Source organism: Neovison vison, chromosome 8 (genome assembly GCF_020171115.1).
Source record: "Neovison vison isolate M4711 chromosome 8, ASM_NN_V1, whole genome shotgun sequence".
NCBI classification, from domain to species: Eukaryota; Metazoa; Chordata; class Mammalia; order Carnivora; family Mustelidae; genus Neogale; species Neogale vison.
Window position 1 is genome coordinate 95902592 of NC_058098.1, and position 25426 is coordinate 95928017.

A 25426-nucleotide genomic window follows, 5' to 3' on the forward strand; every position below is an offset into this window, starting at 1 on the left:
AGCTCTAATTTCTGAAATGATTTTCAAGTTGTATGTCTTTATCCTATTGGAACGAGGTGAAGACGCTCTCACCCCCATCAGTTGCTATATGTTCAAATCCTTTACTTTCCATTGGGCTCAAATGCCACCTTAAACATTTCACAGTATTTTATCTGGGCTGCACAGGTTGGGGGAGGGGAGGCAATGTGATCAGTGACACAAGCTTGGGCTTTAAAATAAGATTAAGGTTCAAATCCTAGTTCTAATTCAAGGTATTACTATGAACCAATTTCTGAGACTGTATCTTCATCTGTAAAATGAAGCTATCACCCATTTTTTAATAGAGCAGCTAGAACTAAGATGACACAGGAACAAGATCCAAGATAGTGCGAAGTACATAGCAGGAATTAAACAATTGTTCCTTGTCTTCCCCCACTTCTCACTTCCTATTTTAAATAACATTATTTTTTCCTTTTTAACGTAGACTTCACGCCCAACGTGGGGCTTGAACTCATGACCGAGACCTGAGCTTAACGAACTGAGTCACCCAGGCACCCCTTAAATAACAACTTAAGCACACCTTATTTCCTTTAAGATCACATGTTGCTTGAAGACAGAATCATGCTGGTTTCCCCTTCTCCCTCTTACTTCTTACAGCTTCCCTCCTTCATAATAATTCCCAGTGCTAAAATTTAATGGTGTTCAGAATATGAATGTGACATGCCTCCTTGCTTCTCAACCACTTTGCTTATTCTACTCTGGACACTCTCCAGACTGTCAATTCTCTCTCAATTTCCTTAAAGCTCAACATATATTTGATTTACTGATTTAACTGTATGAATATGTGACATTCTCATAAAAAAGCAGAATGATAAAAAGGAGTACCACAATAAAAGTAAGATTTAACACATTCTCATCAAAGCCTCTAAAAGGTCTCTCCTCAGGTCTTACGTTGAACAAAACTCAATTCTAAATAATGGTAAGATGAAAATCTATCCTACTAAACTTTTTTTTTAAGGATTTTTTTTTTTTAATTTTAAGTATAATCTACACCCAAATGTAGGGCTTGAACTCAGGCTCCAAGATCAAGACTCACAAGCTCTACTGACTGAGCCAGCCAGGTGCTCCATATTCACTGAACTTTTGGAATCCTTGAAGAGATTACTGCTCTTAACTTTGGCCGATTACAAGTAACTAGTTAATATAATGAATGTTAACCTAATTTTAAAATTATTATTAAAGTGAAGCCATAATACCAGATTATTGCTGAAAAAAAAAAGTAAATAATTGTTTTTCCCTCTTAGAAGGAACAAATTTGCACTAATGCATTTATGCCTGTTCATCTCTGCAGGTCCAAAGTATATTCACAAACCTGAAAAATGGCTGGCTGGACCATGGGAACAAAAATCAGGCCACTGAACAGAGAGGAATAAACTAATAATATAATAATCTGGATCTTATTACATGTATGTGTATCCTATAATTAATAATGACTGTCATCCCTATATGAGTGTTCATAAATATGAAGGTATATTCTTTCATCTTATTATCAAAAAGAAGAAATGGTCAATCCTAGTTTCTATAAATCAGAAGTAAATCTATTTCTCCCCAAATTGTTATTTGGTAATTACTTAATATGCATCTTCTGTAAACAAAGATTTAGAACAAAATTACATTAATCTATAAATAAATCAAGACATTTATTAACTCTAGAAATTATTACCTGTTTGCCTTTACTAACTTCATTTGCACAAGTGGAAAGTTCTTCAAGAATCACTCTGCAGTGTGTTATTAAACTTGTTGTCTGTGAGGTCGACAAGGGATCCCAAATGAATTCTACAAAGTCTGAAACAAAAGTTTCAGTAGTGTACAATTTATTTACTAGATTGCTTTGCTTTTCACATATAAACAGCTGAGGCCTTTAGCAAAGACTCCCATCCTATGCAATTTAAAATCCATGCCAATCATTACCATTATGTATTTGCATACATCCTCAATTTCCTTGTCCTTTTTGGGCTCTGTTAAACTTGTTTAACTCAACCACAGCCCTAGTTAAATTAAATCTACTTGTCACCGAGTCTGTGGCTCCAACCATGTGGCTAAATCATGGCTGGAAAAAAATATATACTTTAAACTTATCACTGTGAAACTCCAGTGAGCCCTTCATGCTGCCTAGCAATCATGTTTCCCTGGCCCATTCCTCCTCCCTCTTATCCAGATGATCATTTCCTGTCCTTTTTTCCCTCCTTGCTCTCTCAGTTAATGGACTTGACTCTTCCAGACAGCTGTTTACCTTTTCTTTTCTCTTCCCTTGCTCTCACCCTTATGTTGAGACTTCCTCAACTGATGAAAAAACAAGAAAAGTTCCATAAACTACTGCAGAATCTATACACCTACGTACATCCATGCTCACATACTCTTAATTTGTCTTCCATTCTTATGGTTGAAGCCCCCAAGCTCCTCATGAAGGCCAACTTTTCTTCTCAATGCCTTTGGCTTGCTGGAAGATACTGTTCCCAGAATTCTGCCCTCTTAACTTCGGTATTGCCATCACTTCTACCAGATCTTTCCCATCAGCCTACAAACAATTATTCTCTTATACTAAAAATAATCCCTCCCTTGCCCCTTCTTTCCCCTCTAATATTGCCTTATTTCTTTCTTTTCCTTTACAACAAACTTAAAAAAACTGTCAAAACTGTCTAATTTCTTTCCTCCTATTAACCCCTGAATTCACTTCAATTAGACCTTATCTCCAACCATTCTACCTAAACTATTGCTACCACTGGAGGTGACCTTCACCTTGCAAAACCTAATGGTTGATTCTCGTCCCCAAACGATTTATCAGCAACAACTGGAACAGTTCACCACTACCCTTACAAACATTTCTTGGCATCCAGGATAGCATTCCTGATTTTCCACCTATCTTTGTGGTCTCCTTTGCTGGCTGCCTGTCATCTCTTTGATTAAAAAATGCTGGAGTACCTCAGGACTCAGGTCACTCACCTTCTCTTTCCTATCGACAATTATACCCTTAGTATTTAAAGTCAGTTTTGTGGCTCTGTCATTGATGTGCTGATAAATTACAAATTTATGTCTGCTACTTGGCCCTCTCCTTTAGACTCATGTATTCAACAACCTAGTTGACATCTCTGCTTGGATAACAAGCACTGCAAACTCAGCATTTGTCAAACTAAGCTCCTGATAAGACCTCCTCACTCTAAACATGCTCTTCTCAGTCTCCTCCACTTCAGGAAATTACAACTCTGTCCTTCCAAATGCTTGGGCCCAAACTCATGCAGTCACTCTTGAATTCCTCTCTCTCTTGCTCCACATAACCAATCCATCCAATCCATTAGAAAATTCTGTTAGTGCTATCTTCGAAATGTATGCAGAATTCAACCACTTTTCAGAACTCCACTTTTAACACCCTAGCCTAAGCCAGTATCATCTGTCACTTGGATTACTGCAAAGGCTTCCTAAATAGTCTGCCTACAGTTCATTCTCAACACAATAACCACAGTGATTCTGTTAAAATGTTAGGCAGACCAATTCCTTCTCACTCTTTCACTTACAATAAAAAGTGAAGTGCTTACAAATGAGAAGAATCCATATAATGTAGCCCATGTCATTTTTAAAAAAAAGATCTTTATTTTGGAGAGAAAGAGATAAAATCTCAAGCAGACTCCATACCGAGTATAGACCGCGATGTAGGCCTCGATCCCACGACCCTGAGATTATGTCCTGAGCTGAAACCAAGAATCATAGGCTTAACTAAGCCACCCAAGTGCCCCAGCTCTTGTCATCTTGTTAACCTCTTTCTGTTCTCTGCCCATCTTCACACCACTATAGCCACAAAGACCTATGTGCTATTTCTCAAGGAAATCAGGCTGGCTCCTACCTCAGGTCCTTTGCATTTGCTGTTCCCACTGTCGTGGATTCTGTTTCCCCAGATATTCTTAGGGCCCACTTCTTCCTTTCAGAATCTACTCAATTGTGAACTTCTTAGGAAGGCCTTCTTTGGTCAATCTTTTTTAAATTGCACTCCTCCTTGATAATTTGTATCCTTTTCTCTTACTTTTTCATCTCAGCCCTCATAACTAACGTTTTCTAGATTTTATTTGTTATCCGTCTTTTTTGCAGAATGTAAGCTCCAGGAGGAAAGGGATTATTATTTTGTTCACTAATGTATGTGTTGAATCAATAACAGTGCCTGATACCAGGCAGACCCTATAAAATATAAGGTAATTAATAGAAAAAATGAAATAGGTAAAAAGAAAAAAAAATAAAACAGTGACTTCTCAAGCATCTAGACTTCTTTTTTTTCTTTTTTAAATATTTTATTCAATTATTTGACAGAGAGTGCATGAGAACACAAGCAGAGGGAGCTACAGAAGGAGGGAGAAGCAGGCTCCCTGCTCAGCAGGGAGCTCGATGTATAGCTTGATCCCAGGAACCCAGGATCATGACGTAAGCTGAAGGCAGACGCTTAACTGACTGAGCCACCCAGGAGCCCCTAAAAGTTTAGGTTTCTAATAACCTTAGAAATATTTGGTCAACTAATACTGAGAGCCTACTATGTGCCTAGTGTTCAATACAAGAGGCACAGCAATGAATAAGATTAGGTAGGTAGCTGCCTTTGAACAACTTTGTCTAAGGCAAATACATTTATATAAACAATTCTAATTCAATGTGTTGGTGTTACCATAAGTATGAGTTCAGAATGCTACAGGAACCCAGAGAGGTATGTGTAAACCAGTTCCTAAAAGTGATGTCTATACTGAAAATGAAGAGGAATTAGCCAGGAGGAAGGGGTGGGGCTGGGAGGTTTGCCAAATGGATAGAACATAGAAGATACAAAGGCCTAGGAAGAATATAGCTAAAATGTAGTAGAGGAAAGGATGAGGAAAAGAAGGAATAGAGCTTAGCAAGAGATGGGGCTAGAGAATTACTAAGCAAAGATGTGATTCTGAAAGGCCATGAAAGCCATGTTAAAGAGTTGAGGCTTCATCCCAAGGGGGAGTTAAGAATGATGAAAGTGTTTTAAGTGAGTTATGACAGAACCAGACTCACATTTTAGACTCACAAATTACATTGGCTGTAGTACAGAAAATAGATTAGAAAATGGCTGGGGGGACCCAAACCAGATGTGGCTATTGCTTATATAAGGAAGCAAGAAAAAGGAAGAGAGTGAATGACTTGAAAATTCTGGTTTAAATACATGGGTAGATGGAGATGCCGTTTTCTTGACAAGGAACACGAGGAGTATATCTGTAGCAAAGACGGTAAGTATGACTTCACATGGGCACTGCGAGTGACTGCTAGACATCCAAGTAGAGGTACTTCGAAGGTACTTTGATAAGAGAGATCTGGACTTCCTCCAGTTCTTTTGGATTTAAAATTGCATAGAGCAGCGCTATCTAAAGTAACTTTCTGAATGATGGAAAAAACATGTTATATTTGTACTATGATAGCTATGAGCTACATATATGTAATTATTAAGTATTTAAAATGTCATTAGTGTCACCGAACAAGTAAATTTTAATTTTACCTAGTTGAAAATTTTAATAATCACATTTAGGTACTGGTTACTACACGGAACAGCACAGATACAGATGTCACTAAAGGAGTGCATAAGATTACCCATGGGGCTCATGAAGAGTACAAGAGGATCCAGGACAGAGCTCAAGAATAAATATGTAATATTAATTTCTCATAATTCTACTTATTTTAAGTGATGTATTTGGAGTTTTTTTTTTTTTTTTTAAAAGATTTTATTTATTTATTTGACAGACAGAGATCACAAGCAGGCAGAGAGGCAGGCAGAGAAAGAGGAGGAGGTAGGCTCCCTGCTGAGCAGAGAGCCCGATGTGGGGCTGGATCCCAGGACCCTGAGATCATGACCCGAGCCAAAGCCAGAGGTTTTAACCCACTGAGCCACCCAGGTGCCCCTGTATTTGGAGTTTTTAAAAGAGAACTTATATGAGGCATACATAATCTGTGCTACCATTAACAGAGCTAGGTAAAAGTAGTAACTTTCTAATTAAACCATGACTGTACTGCAAGATACACGGAGGAAAATCTTCAAAGTTAGCCAAATTGGCTAAGAAGCAATACAAAAGTGGTTGTTTCACTTTTTAAGAATTCTGCAGCCTTTGCTATCCGATTCTGTTCTCAGGGACGTGGTGAAACAGTTCCTTATCAAGTACAGTTTCAGATGAAAAAAGTCTTCAGACTGAAGCAAATAAGCATCAATGCTAAGTGCAGATGTAAGGAAGATGTAGTAAGGTTTTTTAAAATAAGAAATAAAAAGAAATGGGATGAAGTCAAGGGAAAGGAAGAAATCCTACTGCAGTAGGAATGAAAGTATATCACTAATATATGACTCAGATGTTATAAAAGTAACACTAATGTCATAAATGCTAAAGGCTGAAGAATACTAGCAGTCTGGTAGCCAATCACTTGTGTAAAGAAGCACTCCTTAATTACCTTCAATTATGACATCTATTGATTTTTACTGCATTTTACGTTTCCCTGTGTTCAAAAACTGCTAAAAAATAATCTGTGAATATAACAGAAATTAATGATCTTAGACTCTGCCAGAGAATAATTTAATTTTACCAAGATTACAAAGCAGTAGTACCTGTAAGTCGAGGAATAATTGTTTTGTTGATGACAGCAGACAAGATCTTCTTATCAGAACTATCCTCCTTCTTTGAATCTTCCATACTGCTAGCCATAAATTCTTCTATAGACGTGAACCACGGCATCTGTTTTAAACCTATGGCATCACACTTATAAATAAAATTATCAAAATTATCAATACATTCTTAAACATTACTTTAAAATAGTTATATTTTTGAGTAATTACTGGAACCTTTCTGAGAATCAAAAAAGAATAATTCCACATTTTAAGCCCCTGTATTTAGCACTAGAGCACTAAGACTAGGTAGGATGACATGACTAAGATTGATGTCTAAACAGTATGACAAGAAACTATATTCTATCCATTGTATGACAAATTCTCCGAAAATGCCCACTGTGTTCAGAACCTGCCACACTTTACTTTTGGGAACAAAATATACATTTGTAAGAATAGTACTTAAAATAACCTGGAATTTGTTTATAAAAATTCATTTACCTCATGCAAAATTCATTTCTGGCTCCCTCAATTCTCATAGGCACAAATGTGTTTTTTACAGGTGGTTTAGCTTAATAGGCAAGTGGCAGATGGCAAATTATTATTTGTTGAATGAATGAACAGATCAGCTTAGTGGTTAACAACTATGCTGCTGTCTAACCAACTACTTATTTTCTTAGGGATAAGCTTAGCTCCTGTACTATGAAGACTGCGTGGACTGGAACCTAACACAGCAACAGGCATGCATAACTAGGACAGAGAAAGATAAAAGGACATGGCTCTGTCTCCTTTAATTTGTTCAGTCTTTATCTTTGGTTCTCTATTCCTTCATTTTCTCATTTGTTTCCTTACTAGATATATTCACATGGATGTTCCACTATTAGTAAAACTATCAGTAAAACTTCCTTCAAAATTTTTTTCCCTCTGGAAAGTCCCCATTCCTATTAATGGAACTACTACTGCTCTAATAACCCAGAATCAAAACACTGGGGCAACCTTTTGATGTGATGATGTGTCAGAGTTATTCTCAGTATTTTACTAATTCTTTCATTTTAATTCTAATATAGTTAACATAGAGTTGTATTAGTTTTAGGTATACAATATAGTGATTCAACACCTCCATACATCACCCAGTGTTCATCAGGACAAGTACACTGCTTAATCCTCATGCCTATTTCACCCACTCCCTTGTCCCCCTCCCCTCTGGTAACCATCAGTTTCTTCTCCATGGTTATGACTCTCAGTGTCTCTTTCTCTCTCTGTATAATAAACCCTTCTCTCTCCTTTGTCACTACCATTCTGTGTGAGGAATTCACTACCTTGGACTTGGTGTAGAGCAGTACCTTTCAGTATTATATCCACCTCTTATTTCCCTTCCCTCCAAGTTAGCCTGCTGCTAGGGCTTCCTAAAACATTACTCTCAAAATGCTACTCCTCCCATTATCTACCAAGATAAGTTCCTATCTCTTAATTTAGGATCTGAATCTCTATGTAGTCTCTCCTTATTCCTATGTAGTTTCTCCTTATTCACTTTTACAAAAAATTTTGTCTCGTTTAAATCTTCTTTACTCTTCTAATCCTCATTTCCACTCCCCCCTTCCATGCAGCTTTCCAAACCAAATTATTACCAATATATCATCTCCAACTTCAGAATTCTTGGTACGTATGTCAAATTCCTCAGGCCAAAAGCTAACACTACCTTTACATTTTTAAATCATTTAAGAAGATATTAAATTTATCATAGAAGAAGCTAAAAAACAAAAACAAAAAAGTTTCCTTTGCAGATGTTTAGTGCTATTCGGTCTTAAAAATAAAGAGGGAACCAAAAATAAAAAAGATGAATGCAAACTATTACCCCAAAGCATTAATTATCAATTCCAACTCTATGTGTTTTAAAGCTAACCTGATAACAAGGGCATTTAAATAATGAACACAACAGAATTATTTCCTTTATATGTTAAGCTTAAATACCTTAAGAGGATTCCAATCAATCAGCTGAACTCGGATTAAGGGATTTAAAAGCTTCGGTATACACAAACTAATGAATGCTTCATAATAAGAATCAGGATACTTTTCTCGCCATTGTTGAAATTTCAACAAAATATGCTGGATGTTACAAAAATCATCATGTACATCTTCAAAAATCTTCTTATGATCCTGTGAAATGTCATCTGTAAACAAAATGAGTCTCTATATATAATACATTTTAAATTTGTGACCTTTGTTTCCTATAAACAATCATGTACAACGATGTATATGATCAACTGAGCTGAAAACTTTCCTTTGATATTAACATAAATTAGTTTTTATTAAGAAAAACGCTTTAATAGCCATATCGACACTAAGAAACTCCACCGCTTATAGAGTCCCTGTTACATTAGCATCGTAACTATCTACAAATAGTACAAAGCAGGTATTACTACCCTATTTACAGACAAAAAATAAGCAAATAAGCAACATGAGATTCAGGGAGGTCAATGGATCTGCCTAAGATCACACAGAATACAGCCCTTCTTCAAACCTATCTAACACTAAGGCCCCAATTCTTACAAATACACAATATTTTACCTTCTCATATCACTACAATTTTTAAGTAACCTCTACCCAAAACGTGGGGCTCGAACTCACAATCCTGAGAACAAGAGTTGCATGCTTTAGTGAATGAGCCAGCCAGGAGCCCCTAAATTTAACTTTTCAATTAAAAATGACGATATAGAAAGTATGTCATTAAAAAAAAGAAACCAAAATGTCCATGGTTCCTTTACTAAAGATGAGGAAGACTGAGGGAAAAAACTATAAAGATGCAGGACACTCAAAATGTTCCTCCATTTTATCCCATTTTTTCAGAGGTAGAAAAAGTCTTTTTTTTTTTTTAAAAATAAATCCCAAAGTGGGGGCTCAAACTCACAACCCCAAGATCAAGAGTCATATGTGCTGGGGCGCCTGGGTGGCTCAGTGGGTTAAGCCGCTGCCTTTGGCTCAGGTCATGATCTCAGGGTCCTGGGATTGAGTCCCACATCGGGCTCTCTGCTCAGCAGGGAGCCTGCTTCCCTCTCTCTCTCTCACTTTCTGCCAGCCTCTCTGCTTACCTGTGATCTCTCTCTGTCAAATAAATAAATAAAATCTTTAAAAAAAAAAAAAAAGTCACCTGTGCTACTGAGCCAGCCAGGTACCCCAAGAAAAGTCTAAAAAGCAGGAAAAAATGTATTCTTTTTTCCTGAAATTTCCCAACTATTTTATATATATATTGCCCTTATGTATTTAAGGGGAAGCACAGTAAAGCACTTTCTACCATTTTAATATTTCAAATTAAAATATATTAAAAACTTGGTAACTGACCTTGGGTTTTTTGGAAGTCATTCATGTCTGCTGAAGACAGTTCATCATCACTAGATGTCCCTTCCTGATGATCACAATTCCCAGAAAGTGTCCTTGCTTGTCTTCTTCGTGATCTATGTTTTCAATAAACCAAAAACAAATGAAAAATGAACAGTTCCTGCTAAAAAGAAATGCTTTAGAACAAAAAGAAATGCCCAGAATATACATCACACAATTTTATGGTAATATTTTTGGCATTTCAGCTTGATTAATCTGAATTGGTGGTTCTCCCTCTTTTTCTTACAGGACATTCCCATGGGCTACCCAGACTTTAAAGAGGGAGTAACAATATAATAATGACTGGCTGTAGTTATGAGAAATTCCTGGACCAATACATGCCATCTTACCTTTTCCTTTTGACCGACCCAAAACACCAGTGTGTCTTTAAACCTTGGAGGGTGAGGACTGTTTAACTCAATTTTGGTTTTATATCATTCTCACAAGCTAACGTTCAGTTATGGTTAATTATACCATTTGGGTTAACTATATTTAAGTAGTGAAAAATAATTGCTCAATGATGCTTTAAGTCTTTAGTTATATAGTTACCTTCGAGATTCAATCTCTTCTAAAATCCATTGAGTTTTTTCATCTACAGCCAAGCTTTCATTTGTTGATGTTTCAGTTCTGCCTGTTAATGAATAAAATTGATTTCATACTGTAAATTCTTAAAAGAAATATAGTGAGAAACTATTAAACGAAAGTTGTATCTTGGGTATCTATACATATAGATATATATAAATACACTTAATATGCTTAAATTGCATATTTCATCATGCAGTGAAATTTCAATGTTAACTCCCTATCACAATATTAATAGGCATTGAGCTTGCTAGCCTGATACCTTGGCTGGTGAATATAGTTCAGCACTTGAGAATACTGACGAAATTCTACCAAGTTTCTCTCTCTTGCATTCTTTTTCAATAGTTTTCACCAGTTTTTTTCTACCCCTAAATTGCTACAATTACTTGTATTATCAATAGGTTATTATTTTCTACTTTAGAACGTACCATAATTTATAACCAAGTACAGATCACGTGTTTGAGAGTCACTTTGCTTTCATCAGCTATTTGGTTATGATCTCATCTCTTTTACTACTCCCTGGACAGCACTTTAATCCAAAGAAGCCATCTCTGAAACCAGCATGAGAACTAAAAGGTAGCATCCAAATCTTATTTGAGATCTCACAGATAATCACCGAAACCCACCAAAACATCTTTAACCTCCACAACTAATCTGTGGAAGGACCATGAAATCTTTAATAAGTTAGATTTCTGTAAGCCTACAGGCTTATAGGTTTATGTCAACTCCTCTCAAAACAGTCATTATTGGACCATATATCTTGTCTCGAATACTAAGTGATTAGAAGTTATAATTTTTGGCTTAGACTTAATTTAGGACACTTTGAAGCCCTGGCTCTAAATATTTTGAGGTTTTTAGGAAAGGGTAGGTGAAAGGTTAGTGGGAAGATACACAAAAAGCATATTTTTGTATAGGAATAAAAATATTTTATTCTTTAGCTGATAATTCAGCTTAATGAATAATAAATTATATTGAACATGAAAAACACTAACGTGATAACTGCTGTAAATACGTTGATTCATGTTTTAATTCATCTTGCCTGCGTTTCATAAAGGTCATGGCTTGTTTTAAAAGGAGTGCATGCATGGATGATTCTATTTCTTGGATGCTGACAATCTGAAATACACATATAAGTAACATTTTGTAGGTCATCAATAATGAATTATAAAACGTAATACATAAGCATGTGTTTATGTTCGATTCTTATATAAAGGAACATTTTCAATACTACCACATTTATATCACAATATTTATTGTGAGATACAGATGTGGCTGCCAATGCTTTTAATATTGGTAAAACCAGAAAATCAACTTACAGTACTAAAACAGCTATAAATATCACAAATAATGAAAGCAAATGGGCTAGAGTCAGGAACATGGTTAAGAATGGATAGATAAGAAATAGGGTTCTTTATTTGAGATATGAGGAGCAGGAGAAAATGAGGAATACAGCTATTTTTCATCAGCTGAGGAGGCACACTGATGAAACTGGTTAATTTGAAAAAATGGAGAATGGAGGAGACCCAATAAGACAGGTAAAGAAGCTATTAAGCAGAAATAAGTGATTATTTAAAATCAGTGTTTCTTATATTTCTTGGGCAACAACTCCCCCCCAATCCAATGATGTTCCATGTTAGCTCACAGCCATGGGTACATCAATGTGTAGGCCAAGAGATTTTAACAGTGTCATTCTTCAAGGACCAATGAAGAAAGTGGTATTGCAATAAACACGTCAAAAAGTAACTACCAAGGGACAGTAAAAAGTAAACTTGAAACAACAGGAGAAAAAGAAATCCAATTGTTCGGTAACATTTTAAATGTAAATAAAAAAGCAATGAAGAAAGTAGAAAGTATTTTTTAAAGTGATTCATCAACTTATAAAGAAAAAAAGTCAACCTAAGACCCTAATGTAAGAACTTAGTATTACAGAACAAAACCAGAAATTATAAAGGGAAAGAATGATTCGCAGATCTGATTAATGCAAAAATTTCAAAACATCAGGATGTCAAAAAAAACCACTGCAAATGAAATCAAAAGACAAACTGTTTTCTACATCAAGTAGGATAAAACATTTAAAAATTCTAAGCAGTAAGAAATTTTCACCATACAAGGAAAAAAGAAAAAGAAAAAGAAAAAGAAAAATCCCCACTACGAACTAAAAATACAACAGGGCACAGACAACAAATAATTCGCAAGAAAAAAAAGACTACAAGTGTTAATAAAACAAAGGGTTGTTTCAGATCAAAATAAACAGGTAAGATGAATTTAGAGAGGAAGACAAACCACGAGAGACTCTTGACCATAGGAAACAAACTGAGGGCTGCTGCAGGGATTGAGGTTGGGGATGGTGTAACTGGGTGATGGACATTAATGAAGACACGTGATGTAATGAGCACGGGGTATAAGACTGATGAATCACTGAACTCTTCCTCTGAAACTAATAACACACGATATGTTAATCAATTATATTTAAATTTTTAAAAAAGGGAAAAAATGAGAAAAAAATACGTAAAACAACCATTTTTTAAATGAAATAAGCTAGAAATAAAACTGATACAATCCTTTCGGTGAATAACTAAACAATGTTTTATACGCCTTAAGGATATTTAGACACTGACTTAATAACTCCTCTTCTAGAAATTTTTCTTAAACAGATGGAATTTTAACACAAAAATTTATATACAAAACTTCATAATACCAAAATAACTGCAAAAAACCCAACTGTCCAACATTAAGGGGATACTTAATATTGCAGTATGTAAAAAATGTACAGGAAAACCCTAGAGGAAAGAATTTAATTGTAGGATTTACTTTTAAAAAATATTGCAGCAAGGGGATTTCTATATAAAAAAGGAAATACTGTATTTATAACCACATTACCTTTTCATTAAGACAGTCAATTAAATTTTCTACGTAAGTTTTCATGCTTTTATAGAATTTAAAATTTAGAGCTTGATTTGATGAATTCTCTAGGTTCTGGATGGTACTCTTTGAGCTTTCGACATCTTGTATATATTTTTCATATTCCCTCAGGTGTGAGCGGTGAGTATCCTGTAGCAATGTTAATCTAAGTAAACAAAATAAAGAGAAATGAATACTAAAAATTGTTTTTCCAACTTTTATTTCTAGTACAGTAAACAGCAGTCTAATGAAATTTTTTCAAAGCTACCTTACAGAGACCACCAAGGAAACTGACAATCTTATAAACCTGGGTCTATGAGATTTTCTGTGCAAAAGAGAAGGACACAATAAAAGAGGTCTCAGAGGAAAAGGTATGAAAGGAAGGACACTTACAGGTTTTTAGGTGCTCAAGCTAATCAGAGGGTAATTTTAGGGTGAAAGCTGTTAAGTGTTGACTGATCAGAACTGGTGAGTTTCTAGAACAATCCAAAGTCTTTTATGTGAAACTCAGGAGTCCATCATGAGTAACTCTAAGAACAATTTGTGGTCTTTCTTAAAACATTTGAATAAGCTGGTATTAAAACCATTTGAGCATGTTATGATTTGGTATAACGTGTTTTGTGATTCAATGGTTTTATCTGCCATTAGAATTTCATGTTCTTTGAGGCATTTTTCTTTTTTTTTTTTTTAAGATCTTATTTATTTATTTGACAGAGAGATCACAAGTAGGCAGAGAGACAGGCAGAGAGAGGGGGAAGCAGGTTCCCTGCTGAGCAGAGAGCCTGATGCAGGGCTTGATCCCAGGACCCTGAGATCATGTCGTGAGCCTAAGGCAGAGGCTTAACCCATTGAGCCACCCAGACGCCCCTCTGAGGCATATTTCATTTCCTGTTTTTGATGTAGCCCCCCCATACACTTTTTTTTATTGATAAGACAGCCTTTTTTCAGCCTTGTGAATATCACATGTATCAACTGATGTAACACGAAAAAAACCTGTCAAATACAATTCAATGTTTGCTTATTTTTTAAAATTCAGTTATCTCCCCATACACCTGACAGTTGAGGAGTAAGAAACACTTTCTTTAAAAGTATCTGGAATGTGAGCACCTGGGTGGGTCAGTTGGTTAAAAATACCTGGAATGTGCTTTGAGTGGAATATTACTGGCTATAGCAACAAGCTCATAAATACATATTATATGAGAAAAGCAAGGTATACAGGGCTTACAGTGTGCTTCATTTTTGTATTAAAAAATGGGCAATATCTAGGTATATATGTGCTTGTATAGATATACAGACCACTTCTGGAATGAAACCAAGGAAACTGGGAGGATGGTTTCCTCTGGGAAAGGTGACTTCCTTTTCTCTGTATATCTTTTTGTACTGTTTGGCTTTGTCTTTAGTCTCTGGACCACAAAAACATATTTTCTTTTTAAAATAAAAAACCCAGTTAATAACAAAATAAAATAGGACAGCTCAGTTGGATTGGCATCTGACTCTTAATTTTGGCTCACATCATGATCTCAGGGTCATGGAATCAAACCCTGCATCAGGTTCAGCAGACTCTGCTTGGGATTCTTTCTTCCTCTCCCTCTGACCCTCCCCTTGCTCTTGTACATTCTAATTAATAAAATCTTAAAAAAAATACACTAAAGTTAAAAATAAAACCTATCCAGGGGCACCTGGGTGGCTCAGTGGGTTAGGGCCTCTAACTTCTATCGGGTCATGAACCCAGGGTCCTGGGATCGAGCCCCGTGTTGGGCTCTCTGCCCAGTGGGGAGCCTGCTTCCTTTCCTCTCTCTCTGCCTGCCTCTCTGCCTACTTGTGATCTTTGTCTGTCAAATAAATAAATAAAATCTTAAAAAAAAATAATAAAAAAAAAACCTATCCAGATAAAGTAAAATGCTCATCTCTATCAGTGGTCTGCTACCTTTTTACTATTATATAATTCATGCAAGACAACGGTCTCCAACACAATTTCAAAAAAGCCAAAAAACAAAAACCTCCAAGTCCTGAGTTATATGTAATTTTTGATGCAATGAGTATAATTCTAGTTTTGTTCTTCCAATTAAGGAGGGACTATCAGAAGGACAGTAAATAACAGTAAGGTTATTACAAAAAGTCTTGAATCAAGGCAATCTTCATTCAGTATCACCATTGAAAAACAGTGACCTAGAACACAGCTTGGCAAACTTTTCCTCTAAAGGTCAAGACAGTCAATATTTTAGGGTTTGGAGTTAGATGGTTGCTATTGCTACTACTCAACAGCAGCCAAAGACAATGCATAAAGGTGTAAGTATGGCTGTGTGCCAATAAAACTCTATTTACAAAAATAGGCAGTGGGCTGGTAGTTTGCTAACTCCCTATAATATAGCCTAGTATCTAAAACTGGTACATCTATATATGTTTATATTTATTTCACAATACAATGCTATAAAACGTCTTTTTCTACATCAAACCATTTAAATGAGCAACTATAACCAATATTTCTTAAGTGCAATATGATTATGGAATGAAACTACTTTAAAGCTGATTTACACAAAAGATAGAGGGGAAGAAAATTTGGAATGTACTACTGTGTATTAGAAAAAAAATTCCCAAGTATTAAAAAAAAAAAAAAGCAATGAAAATGTTCTTTATGGACATCATCCTTCCATTGTGTTTGGAAAAGATAGTTGGTGTGACTTCAATCTAACATTTGTTAAGACTTTTCTGTTACCTCACATTTGATCTTTCTTGAAGAGTATTCCATGTGTACTTGAAAACAATGTACATTCTGCTGCAAATGGGTGGAATGTTCCATCTGTATGGTTAGGTCCATTTTGTTCAGGATCACTCTTTCCTCTTTGATTTTCTGTTTGGATGTTCTATCCATTATAGAAAAGTGGGATACTGAAGTCTCGTTCTATTACTGTATTGCTATATTTCTCTCTTCAGCCGTTGATACTTGCTTTATATAGGTGCTGTAATGTTAAGATACATATTTATTTATAATTGTTTACTATTATAATTCCTGATAAACTGATTTCTTTATATACCACCATGTCATTCTCTGTCTCTTGTAATCGTTCTAAACTATGCCACTACTGCTCTTTAGTATGGAATATATTTTTCAGTCCTTTCACTTTTAGTCTGTAGATATCCTTAAATCTAAATGAGTCTCTTGCAGACAGTATATGGCTGGATCTTAATTTTTTTTTTATCCATTTAGCTGCTTCATGTCTTTTGATTATACAGTTTAATCTTTTTATATTTAAAGTAATACTAATACAGAAGGACTTACTTATTGCCATTTTGTAAATTGTTTTCTGTCTTGTAGTTATTTTCTGCCTTTTCTTCTCTTGCTACCTTAGTGTTTTGTTGATTCTTTATAGGGACATGTCCTCAGTCTTTTCTCATTTTCTTTTGTGCATCTTCTATAGGTTCTCTCCGTGTGTGTACGTGTGTGTGTACACACTACGGGGATTACAAAAAGTATCTTACAGTTCTAACCTATTTTAAGCTGATAATAACTTCAATCACGTATAAAAAACTGTACTTATTCCTTCTTATTTCCTCCATTTCTTTTTATGGATGTCACAAATTACATTTTAAAATTTTGTATTAACAGCATTACAGTTTTTTGGTATGTATTTATCTTTTTTTTTTTAAGTTGCAAATGTACTTTTAATAACATTTACAAAATAAGACATTTAAATTAAATTTGTCTAAGCATTTGATCACATTACTTTTTTCTTTTCTTTTCTTTTTTTTTCTCCCAATTTATTTATTTTCAGAAAAACAGTATTTATCTTTTAGATTCTATACCTGAACTAAAACTGATTTTCACTTCACCCTTACAGTAGAATCTGAATATCTATTTGTCTATATATTATGTTTACCAGACAGCTTTTTTTTTTTTAAGATTTTATTTATTTGAGAGACAGATCACAAGCAGGCTCAGAGGCAGGCAGAGAGAGAGGGAGAAGCAGACTCCCTGTTGAGCAGAGAGCTGGATGTGGGACTCGATCCCAGGACCCTGGGATCACGACCTAAGCCGAAGGCAGAGGCTTTAACCCACTGAGCCACCCAGGTGTCCCTACCAGACAGCTTTATATTTTGTTCTGACAGGGTTCCTATTACCAGCTGGCTTCCTCTCAATCTGAACTTTTGATAGTAATTTTTGTAAGGCAGGTTAATGGTAATGAACACCCTCAGCTTTTATCTGAAGTTTTTATTTCTCCTTCATTTTTGAAGGACAATTTTTATTGGTTACAACAGTCTTGGGTGGGAGTTTCTTTTAGCACTTTGTATATCTCATTCTACTCCTTCTGGCCTATGTTTCTGTTGAGAAATCTACTGATAATCTTATGGGGCTCCCTAGTATCTGATGAGGTGCTTCTGTCTTGTGGCTTTCAAATTTTCTCTTTCTGCCTTTTAAAAGTTTGATTATGTGTCTCAGTGTGAGCTTCTCTGGGTCCAACCTTCTTGTAATCTTTTAAGCTTGAAACTGGATGTCCACTTCCTTCCTCAGATTGTTAAGTTTTTAGCTATGATATCTTCAGATAAGCTCCCTGCCCCACTCTCTCTTCTCCTACTTGGGCTTCCATAATGTATACGTTGTTCTGTTTGACAGATATTCTAAGTCCCTTAAGCTTTCTTCACTTTTCATCTTTTTTTTTTTGGTTCCTCTGACTTGATAATTTCAAATGACCAGTCTTTGAGGTCACTCTGAGGTCACTGCTTGATCAAATAGGTTGCTGATCCCCTCTAGTGAAGTTTTCAGCTCACTTATTATACTGCTTAGCTCCAGAATCTCTCATTCTTTTTTATAGTTTCTCTTTGTTGATATTTTCACTTTGTTTATATACTGTTTCTGTAATTTTCTTCAGTTGTGTGTGCTCTCTTATAGTACTTTCAGCTTCTATCAGATTTTTCTGAACTCTTTGTCAAGTAATTGATAGATGTGTTTCTTTAAGGTTGGTTCTGGGGAATTATTTTGCTCCTTTGGTTTGGCCAAGTTTTCCTTGTTTCTGCCTCCTGTTATTTTTTGTTGTTGTCTTATGCATTTGGAAATGCACTTAAGGGAAAGTTTCACATGGGGAAGGGACATCACCAATCAGCCTGGCTAGAGACCTGGGGGGCAGGGTGAGGTATCCTCAAATCTTTTGTGCGGAAAGTTTCTTCTTTGGGCTTCTATATGAAATTTCCCTATTAGAAGGGTTGTGGGTTCCTTTTTTAAGGCATTCATCGTGACTTGGTCCCTCTGGTGTTCATCTGTAGTATGGCAGGCTTTCTGGCTCTGCAACAACAGAGCTGTCTTTTGCTCTTTGTGGCCCCCAGTCATCCATGGTGTGACAGTTTCCCATTACAGCTGAGACAGAGGAGACCGAAACAGTCCCTCAGGCAGGGCTTCCAAAAGCCAAAATGTTAGAGGTTTGTTCCACACCTCTTTTTTCCTCTCAATGGAGAAGCTGTGAATTGGGCTTTTACTCTCTCATAAGCAGTACAGGCTTGTAAGAGTGGTTGATGCGGCTAAAATGAAATGGCTTTGGTGATGGACATTAAGGAGGGAAGGTAATGTAATGAGCACTGGGTATTATATAAAACTGATGAATAACTGACTTGTACCTCTGAAGCCAGTAGTACATTATATGTTAATTAATTGAATTTAAATAAAAAAAAAAAGAAAGAAATGGATTCTCCCCCATTTCAATGTGGCTATTCTTGGCTTTGAGCTAAATGGTTTCTGAATTCTCAAAAAGGCTTTTTAGACTGTATAGTAAGTTGGTATCTCTAAGGGGAAATGAGGTCTGGCATCTTCCTGATATCACTCCCAACTTACTACTTTTAAGAATTAAAGGCCATTTAACAATGCTGATAAAGGGTTATAAAATAGTAAGAAAAAAAGCAGAATTTGATATTTATTGATTTTAACTATGTAGCATGTTTCTATTATAAAGACTAAAAAGACACATACAGAAAATCAGTTGTGATAGTGTGATAACACAGGTGATTCTATTTTTTTCCTATAAATCTGTTTAATATTAATATTTGTACTTAATTAGGAAGAACATAGTGTTTTTTTCCCACTATTAAATGTCTAGGACAAATGTATTTTAAAATCAATTACTTACCTACTATTTAATTGCTTTTTTATAATTCCTAAATTTACTGGTGGTAATGAAATCGAAGTATCAAACTTCTTTACTGTTTGAGGTTCACTGCTGTAGGAAAGATCTAGGTCTCGTCCCTAAAAATATGAAAATTTGTATTGTTTTAAAAGACTCATTAATCTTATAAACATTAATAGCATGAAAACAGACTGGGTATTCTAGATCAAAATCCCACGCCTTTGACGGTTTTTATAATTATAATGAAATGTTTTTATAGTTCTCAGTTTTAAGATACAGAATTTTAGGGGCACTTGGGTGGCTTAGTCGGTTAAGCATTCAACGCTTCAGCACAGGTCACAAGATTGAGCCCTCTGTTGGGCTCAGGGCAGTGTTTGCTTAAGATTCTCTCCTTCTGCGCCACCCTATCTCCCACCACTCCCTGCCCCAGTCCCCCACTTCCCGCTCACACTTTTTCAAAAATAAAAAAAAGTAAAAAAAAAAAAATTAAATAAAATGTTACTTTTGCATGTAAGAGGCAAATTACAAAATCTTATTTTTCACAAAAGCTTGCTTCTCATTTTTTTTAAAAAAAGATTTTATTTATTTATTTGACAGGGCGCCTGGGTGGCTCAGTGGGTTGAGCCGCTGCCTTCGTCTCAGGTCATGATCTCGGGGTCCTGGGATCGAGTCCCGCATCGGGCTCTCTGCTCGGCAGGGAGCCTGCTTCCCTCTCTCTCTCTCTCTCTGCCTGCCTCTCCATCTACTTGTGATTTCTCTCTGTCAAATAAATAAATAAATAATCTTAAAAAAAAAAATAAAACCTGTATTTATTTGACAGAGATCACAAGCAAACAGAGAAGCAGGTGGGGGTTGAGGGGGAAGGGGAGAAGCAGGCTCCCTGCTAAGCAGAGAGCCTGATGAGGGTTGATCCCAGGACCCTGGGATCATGCCTGAGCTGAAGGCAGAGGCTTTAACCCACTGAGCCACCCAGATGCCCTGCTTCTCAGTGTTTTTAAAGGTAGTTTTGTTTATGATCTAATGTACTCCCAGAAAATTACGTTTTCCATGATAGAAGTATCCACTCACCTGCTCTAGTCAAAGAAAAGTAAACGGAAGTCTTCTAGAGGATTTCCAGGTAAAGCTTTTAGTTCTCTTTAAGCTATTACTGTTATTTGGGTTTTCTATTACTAGTTGAGGACCATGTTCTAGTTAGTACATCTCGTAACATTTCATATTACTGTCCTCTGGCTAATCAATACTTATCACCACCATACACAGAATGTTGAAAAGAGTTCTGAAGATATGCAAACAAGTAGACCAGATAATTAGCCAAACACTGACTTAACTATCCTTATGTTTTCCACAACTCATCATCATTTTTCATGTTAATTTTTAACCAAACCTCCCATCCAGCTCCTATCACTCCTGCAAATCCTCAAACTAGTCAGACTATTTCACATCTTATGTCTTCACATCCTGATATATTGTCTCAAATCCCTTACCTTCTAAGCATCTTTCAAAGACCCATCTAAATACGATCGACTTCTGCAGCAGCTCTTCCAAGTCTCCCTATTCACTCGTGAAACTGACCACTCACTTGCTCCTATGTGCCATCTCAGGACCCTGTACAGGTTCTGTCAGACAACCTGTAAGATTTCACTACAATTATTTTGACTAGCTGTTTCTCCCCTACAAAGATTGTACACTCTAGTGTCTATCATTATTAAGTGGTGCAGCAGCTGAACGGCAACCCCAAAGAGAAGTCCAGGTCCTAATCTCCCAAACTTGTGAATTTTACCTTACATGGCAAAAGATGTGATTAAGGATTTGGAGAGAAGGAGCTTATCCGAGATTATCCAGATGAGTCCCAAATGTAGTACACATATCCGAAAAGAGAGGGAGAGGGAGTTCTGGGGCGCAAAGAAGGAGGTGATGTGAAGATGGAGCAGACAGAGAGAGGTAGCTACATGTCAACAGCTGCCACAAGCTAGAACAGTCAAGGAACAGATTATCCTCTAGAGATTTTCAAAGGAGTATAGCCCTACTAATACCTGGATTTTGGACTTCTGATCTCCTGAAATATGAGAAAATAAATTTCTGTTGTTTTAAGCCACAACACTTGTGATCTGTTACAGCAATCACAGGAAACTAACACAGTAGCATGTGGTAGATATTCAATAAAGGAACCAGTGAATATACCCACAGTTAATAATAAAAAATGCAAATCAAATAGCTTGAGATTCCATTTTTTAGGTGCAACTAATCTTGCACCTAAGTTGGCAAGACTGTTATGAAACATTCTCATAATATCAGTGGCGTTACAGACTCATCTAAATTTTCTTTAGAAAGCAATAGGGAAAAATGTAGTAAATGCCATAAAAATGTTCATGTCCTTTATTCGTAATACTACTCTTGGCCATTGTCCTAAGATAATATTATTATCCTCTTATCCTAAGATAACATACATCTGAACAAAAGAAAGAAAAGGAAGAAAAAAGGGGAAAGCAAATATTTAACAATTCTTATTATTTCTTTTAAAGTTTTATTTAAGTAATCTCTACACCAAACATGTGGCTCAAACTCACAACCCTGAGATCAAGAGTTGGATGCTCCACTCACTGAGCCACCAGGTGACCCTTCTATTTCTTATTAATAATAGAAAAAAAGATTCAGACAGTAATCTAAAATGTTTGCCAAAAGGAAGAATGGCCAAAAAATTATGATACACTGACTCTGGTAAATATTACGCAATTTAAAAAATTAATTACTATGATAACTATGTATAGAAATAGGGGGAAATATTTATAACATGTCAAGCAAAAAACCCAAAACTTGAAATTGTATGCATACTGTAGTTCCCAAACTACATGCCAAGGCATCCCTGTGAACTCAAAGGGGTGCTGTGAAATATTTTAAATAAACATTTTAAATATAAATATTTTAAATATTTTAGGGGAATACATATTCATCATTTGTCAGACTACTAGTTTTTCCTAGTTCACAGGTAGTGCTACAGTTCTCTGATAAAGTCTTATTAATGAAGGCAGGTTCTTGGTGGCTATAATAAAAAGGAAATAGTGACTGAAAATCAATTGGGAAAGGAGGTGAGAATGACAATGCAAGTCTGATTCCAAGGCTTGAGATGTCATGCAGTGCCTAAGAGGTGCTGCCCATTAGTAATAATTATGATTATTTAAAAATGAAATTAACAGATTTTTTTCTTCACTTTTTTAATGTTTTTTCTGAAAGCCTACTAAGTTATTAGGACACAAATGTTATTAAATTCTTTGACTGTAACTACTTCATAAATGGAATTGTTTGCTACTTCTTTGGGCCTGGGGGAGCCAGGATAAAGTTACTGACAATGAGGGTTCTGTGAGTGGGAAGTCTGGGACCTTTTAATATATACTATGACTGCAATTAAACAAATACTTAAAAAGGAATTATGCAAACATGAGCAGTCAGAGTAAGGACTATGACAAGTTTTTTCTCAAAGCATTTTTTTCATGCTGTTTAGCTATAATGATTTTACTAAAAAGAGAAGAGGAGACCTACAGCTCTTATTTTTGCATCATAAAAATAGCCCTCTAAACCATTTCTCTGGTCAGAGATTTCTAAATGTTGTTACAACCAAACGTTTACCTTTATTTAGCTTTTTAGTTTTAATAACATGGAGATTTTAACAATACTTCCTTACCTAAAAGAGCAAACAATCTTTCAAAACATTCTCATTAAACAGATTAAAAAATAAAACCTTGTATTTGAATATTAAATAATCTGTAAGTGCTTTGATTTAAATTGTAATTTTGAGGGGCGCCTGGGTGGCTCAGTGGGGTAAAGCCTCTGCCTTCAGCTCAGGTCATGATCCCAGGGTCCTGGGATCGAGCCCCGCATCGGGCTCTGCTCAGCAGGAAGCCTGCTTCCCCCTTCCTCTCTGCCTGTCTCTCGCCTACTTGTGATTTCTGTCAAATAAATAAATAAAATCTTAAAAAAAAATGGTGATTTTGAGCCTACAGCCACCTACTCATGCAGGTAACATTATCCTCCCATTTTACTGATAAGAGAACAGATTTAGAAAATGAAATAATTTGGGGTGCCCAGGTGTACAGTCATATGAATGCTCGACTATTGTTTTTATCTCGGGTAGTGATCGCAGGGTTGGGAGATCAAGCCCCATGCCAGGCTCCATGATCAGCATGGAGTCTCCTTGAGATTCTCTCCCTCTCCATTTCCAGCTACCTGAGTCTCTGCTCAGGCATGTGTGTGCTCTAAAATAAATCAATCTTAAAAAAAAAAAAAAGGATTAACTAATTTGCTCAAAATTACAAATATTTATTGAGCACTCATATTAGGTACAGAGGAATAAAATACTGAATAGTTAATAATTCTTGACCTCATGGAGCACATATTTTTAGTGGTACAGTAAGAACCCAATTCTAGGACTTTTGACCTCAAGAACAGTATTTTTTAATTAGTTTTGTTTTAAATCTATTTGTTTAAACTTTACATTTACATACCTACCATGTCACAGTTAATATAAAATTAAAGGTAAAATATGGTCCCCTCAAATGGCCTATAAAATGTGGAAGGTGTTTATGATCTAGTAGGAAAAGAACATAATATAAAAGGTATAGTAAGTTGAAGAGCGGCCTCACAGAAGATATGTCTATGTCCCAACCCCCAGAACCTGTGAATATGGCCTTATTTGGAAAAAGGGTCTTTGTGGTTTTAATTAATATTAAATATTAATATTGCAAGATGAGAAATCTTGTATTATCCAGCTGGGCCCTAAGTGCAATGAGAAGTTTTCTTACAAAATGAGAGTAGAGGCACAGAGAAGACCATATAAAGAAGCAGACAGAGGAGGGGTTATGCAGTTGCAAAGCAAGGAATATCTGGGGTGACCAGATTTAGAAGGCAAGAAAAGATTCTCTCCTAGGCTTTCAAAGGGAGCATAGCCCTACTAATACCTTGCTTTTGGACTTCTAGCTTCCACAATTAGGAGAGAATATATGTTTCTTGTTTTAAGCCATCAGGTTTGTGATTAATTTGTTACAGCAGCCACAGAAAATGAACACAATTGGTATAAAAAATTATTACCTCTGTGATTTTAACGGCTTTCCTCATTTGCTGCTGTTCCCATATATCTTGATTTTCATCTTCCTGACTTTCTTCACTTGTTTCTTCATTTCTGGGTGCTAGGAAAAAAATTCAAGGGTAAGTCCGTATTTTTCCATTCTAATAGCATCAGGTAACCTTTTTGGGAGGCTTATAACGTGCTGGCTAAGTACCTTTACATGTGTTAACTTATTCTTCACAATAATTCTAGGAAGAAAGCACTATTATCACTCTTTTTTTTAAATACTGAGGGAAATCCTATCAGGAGGTTAAATAACTTGTCTGAGGAATGTGCTGAAGCTGAGTCTTGAATAATGGAATCAGTACTCATCACCAAACCATCCTCCTGAAAGCAATACAGTTTCACATATGGGGAAAAAAAATAAAAAACTTGGAAAAAAGAAACATTTACTATTCCTTATCAGAGATTATAAATTCTACTTCAGAATCTGAATCTTGAAAAATAATTTCTGAGTTATAAGGAAACCAAAAGTCTCATTCTGAAAAATTCCTATTTGAAGTAACAAAAGTTTTGGTAAAACTTATTGTTTATAAATGTGAAATGTAAAAAAAGTCCTTTGAGACCTAAGGATTATCGGTAGAGGAAATATTTTATTAGAGCAGGGGAGATTTTAATAAATGACAGTAAAATCCTTACAGATGCTTCCATGTAAAAAAATCTTTATAAGGGTGACAATGAAAGTTTTCAATATAAAAAATAAGAAACTGTGCAATTTTTCTT

General features: G+C 35.7%; 1 protein-coding gene across 7 annotated transcripts in view; it reads right to left on the reverse strand.

Annotated features, from left to right (window-relative positions):
* Positions 1-25426, reverse strand: part of GCFC2 (GC-rich sequence DNA-binding factor 2) — a 45647-nt gene that overhangs the window by 11495 nt on the left and 8726 nt on the right. Inside the window, exons 4-13 of one of the 7 annotated variants that reach the window (XM_044261508.1) lie at positions 24667-24764; positions 19588-19703; positions 13454-13640; positions 11566-11689; positions 10541-10622; positions 9956-10068; positions 8588-8787; positions 6620-6770; positions 1703-1824; positions 530-664 (exon numbers count right to left, since the gene is read on the reverse strand). In XM_044261508.1, coding sequence (XP_044117443.1) covers positions 647-664; positions 1703-1824; positions 6620-6770; positions 8588-8787; positions 9956-10068; positions 10541-10622; positions 11566-11689; positions 13454-13640; positions 19588-19703; positions 24667-24764 — 1211 coding nt within the window. In that variant the 3' untranslated portion in view covers positions 530-646. Of the gene's footprint in view, positions 1-529; positions 665-1702; positions 1825-6619; positions 6771-8587; positions 8788-9955; positions 10069-10540; positions 10623-11565; positions 11690-13453; positions 13641-16246; positions 16435-19587; positions 19704-24666; positions 24765-25426 lie in introns of those variants that run through there. The other 6 variants (XM_044261507.1, XR_006385991.1, XM_044261509.1 and 3 more) reach the window with 6 other exon arrangements.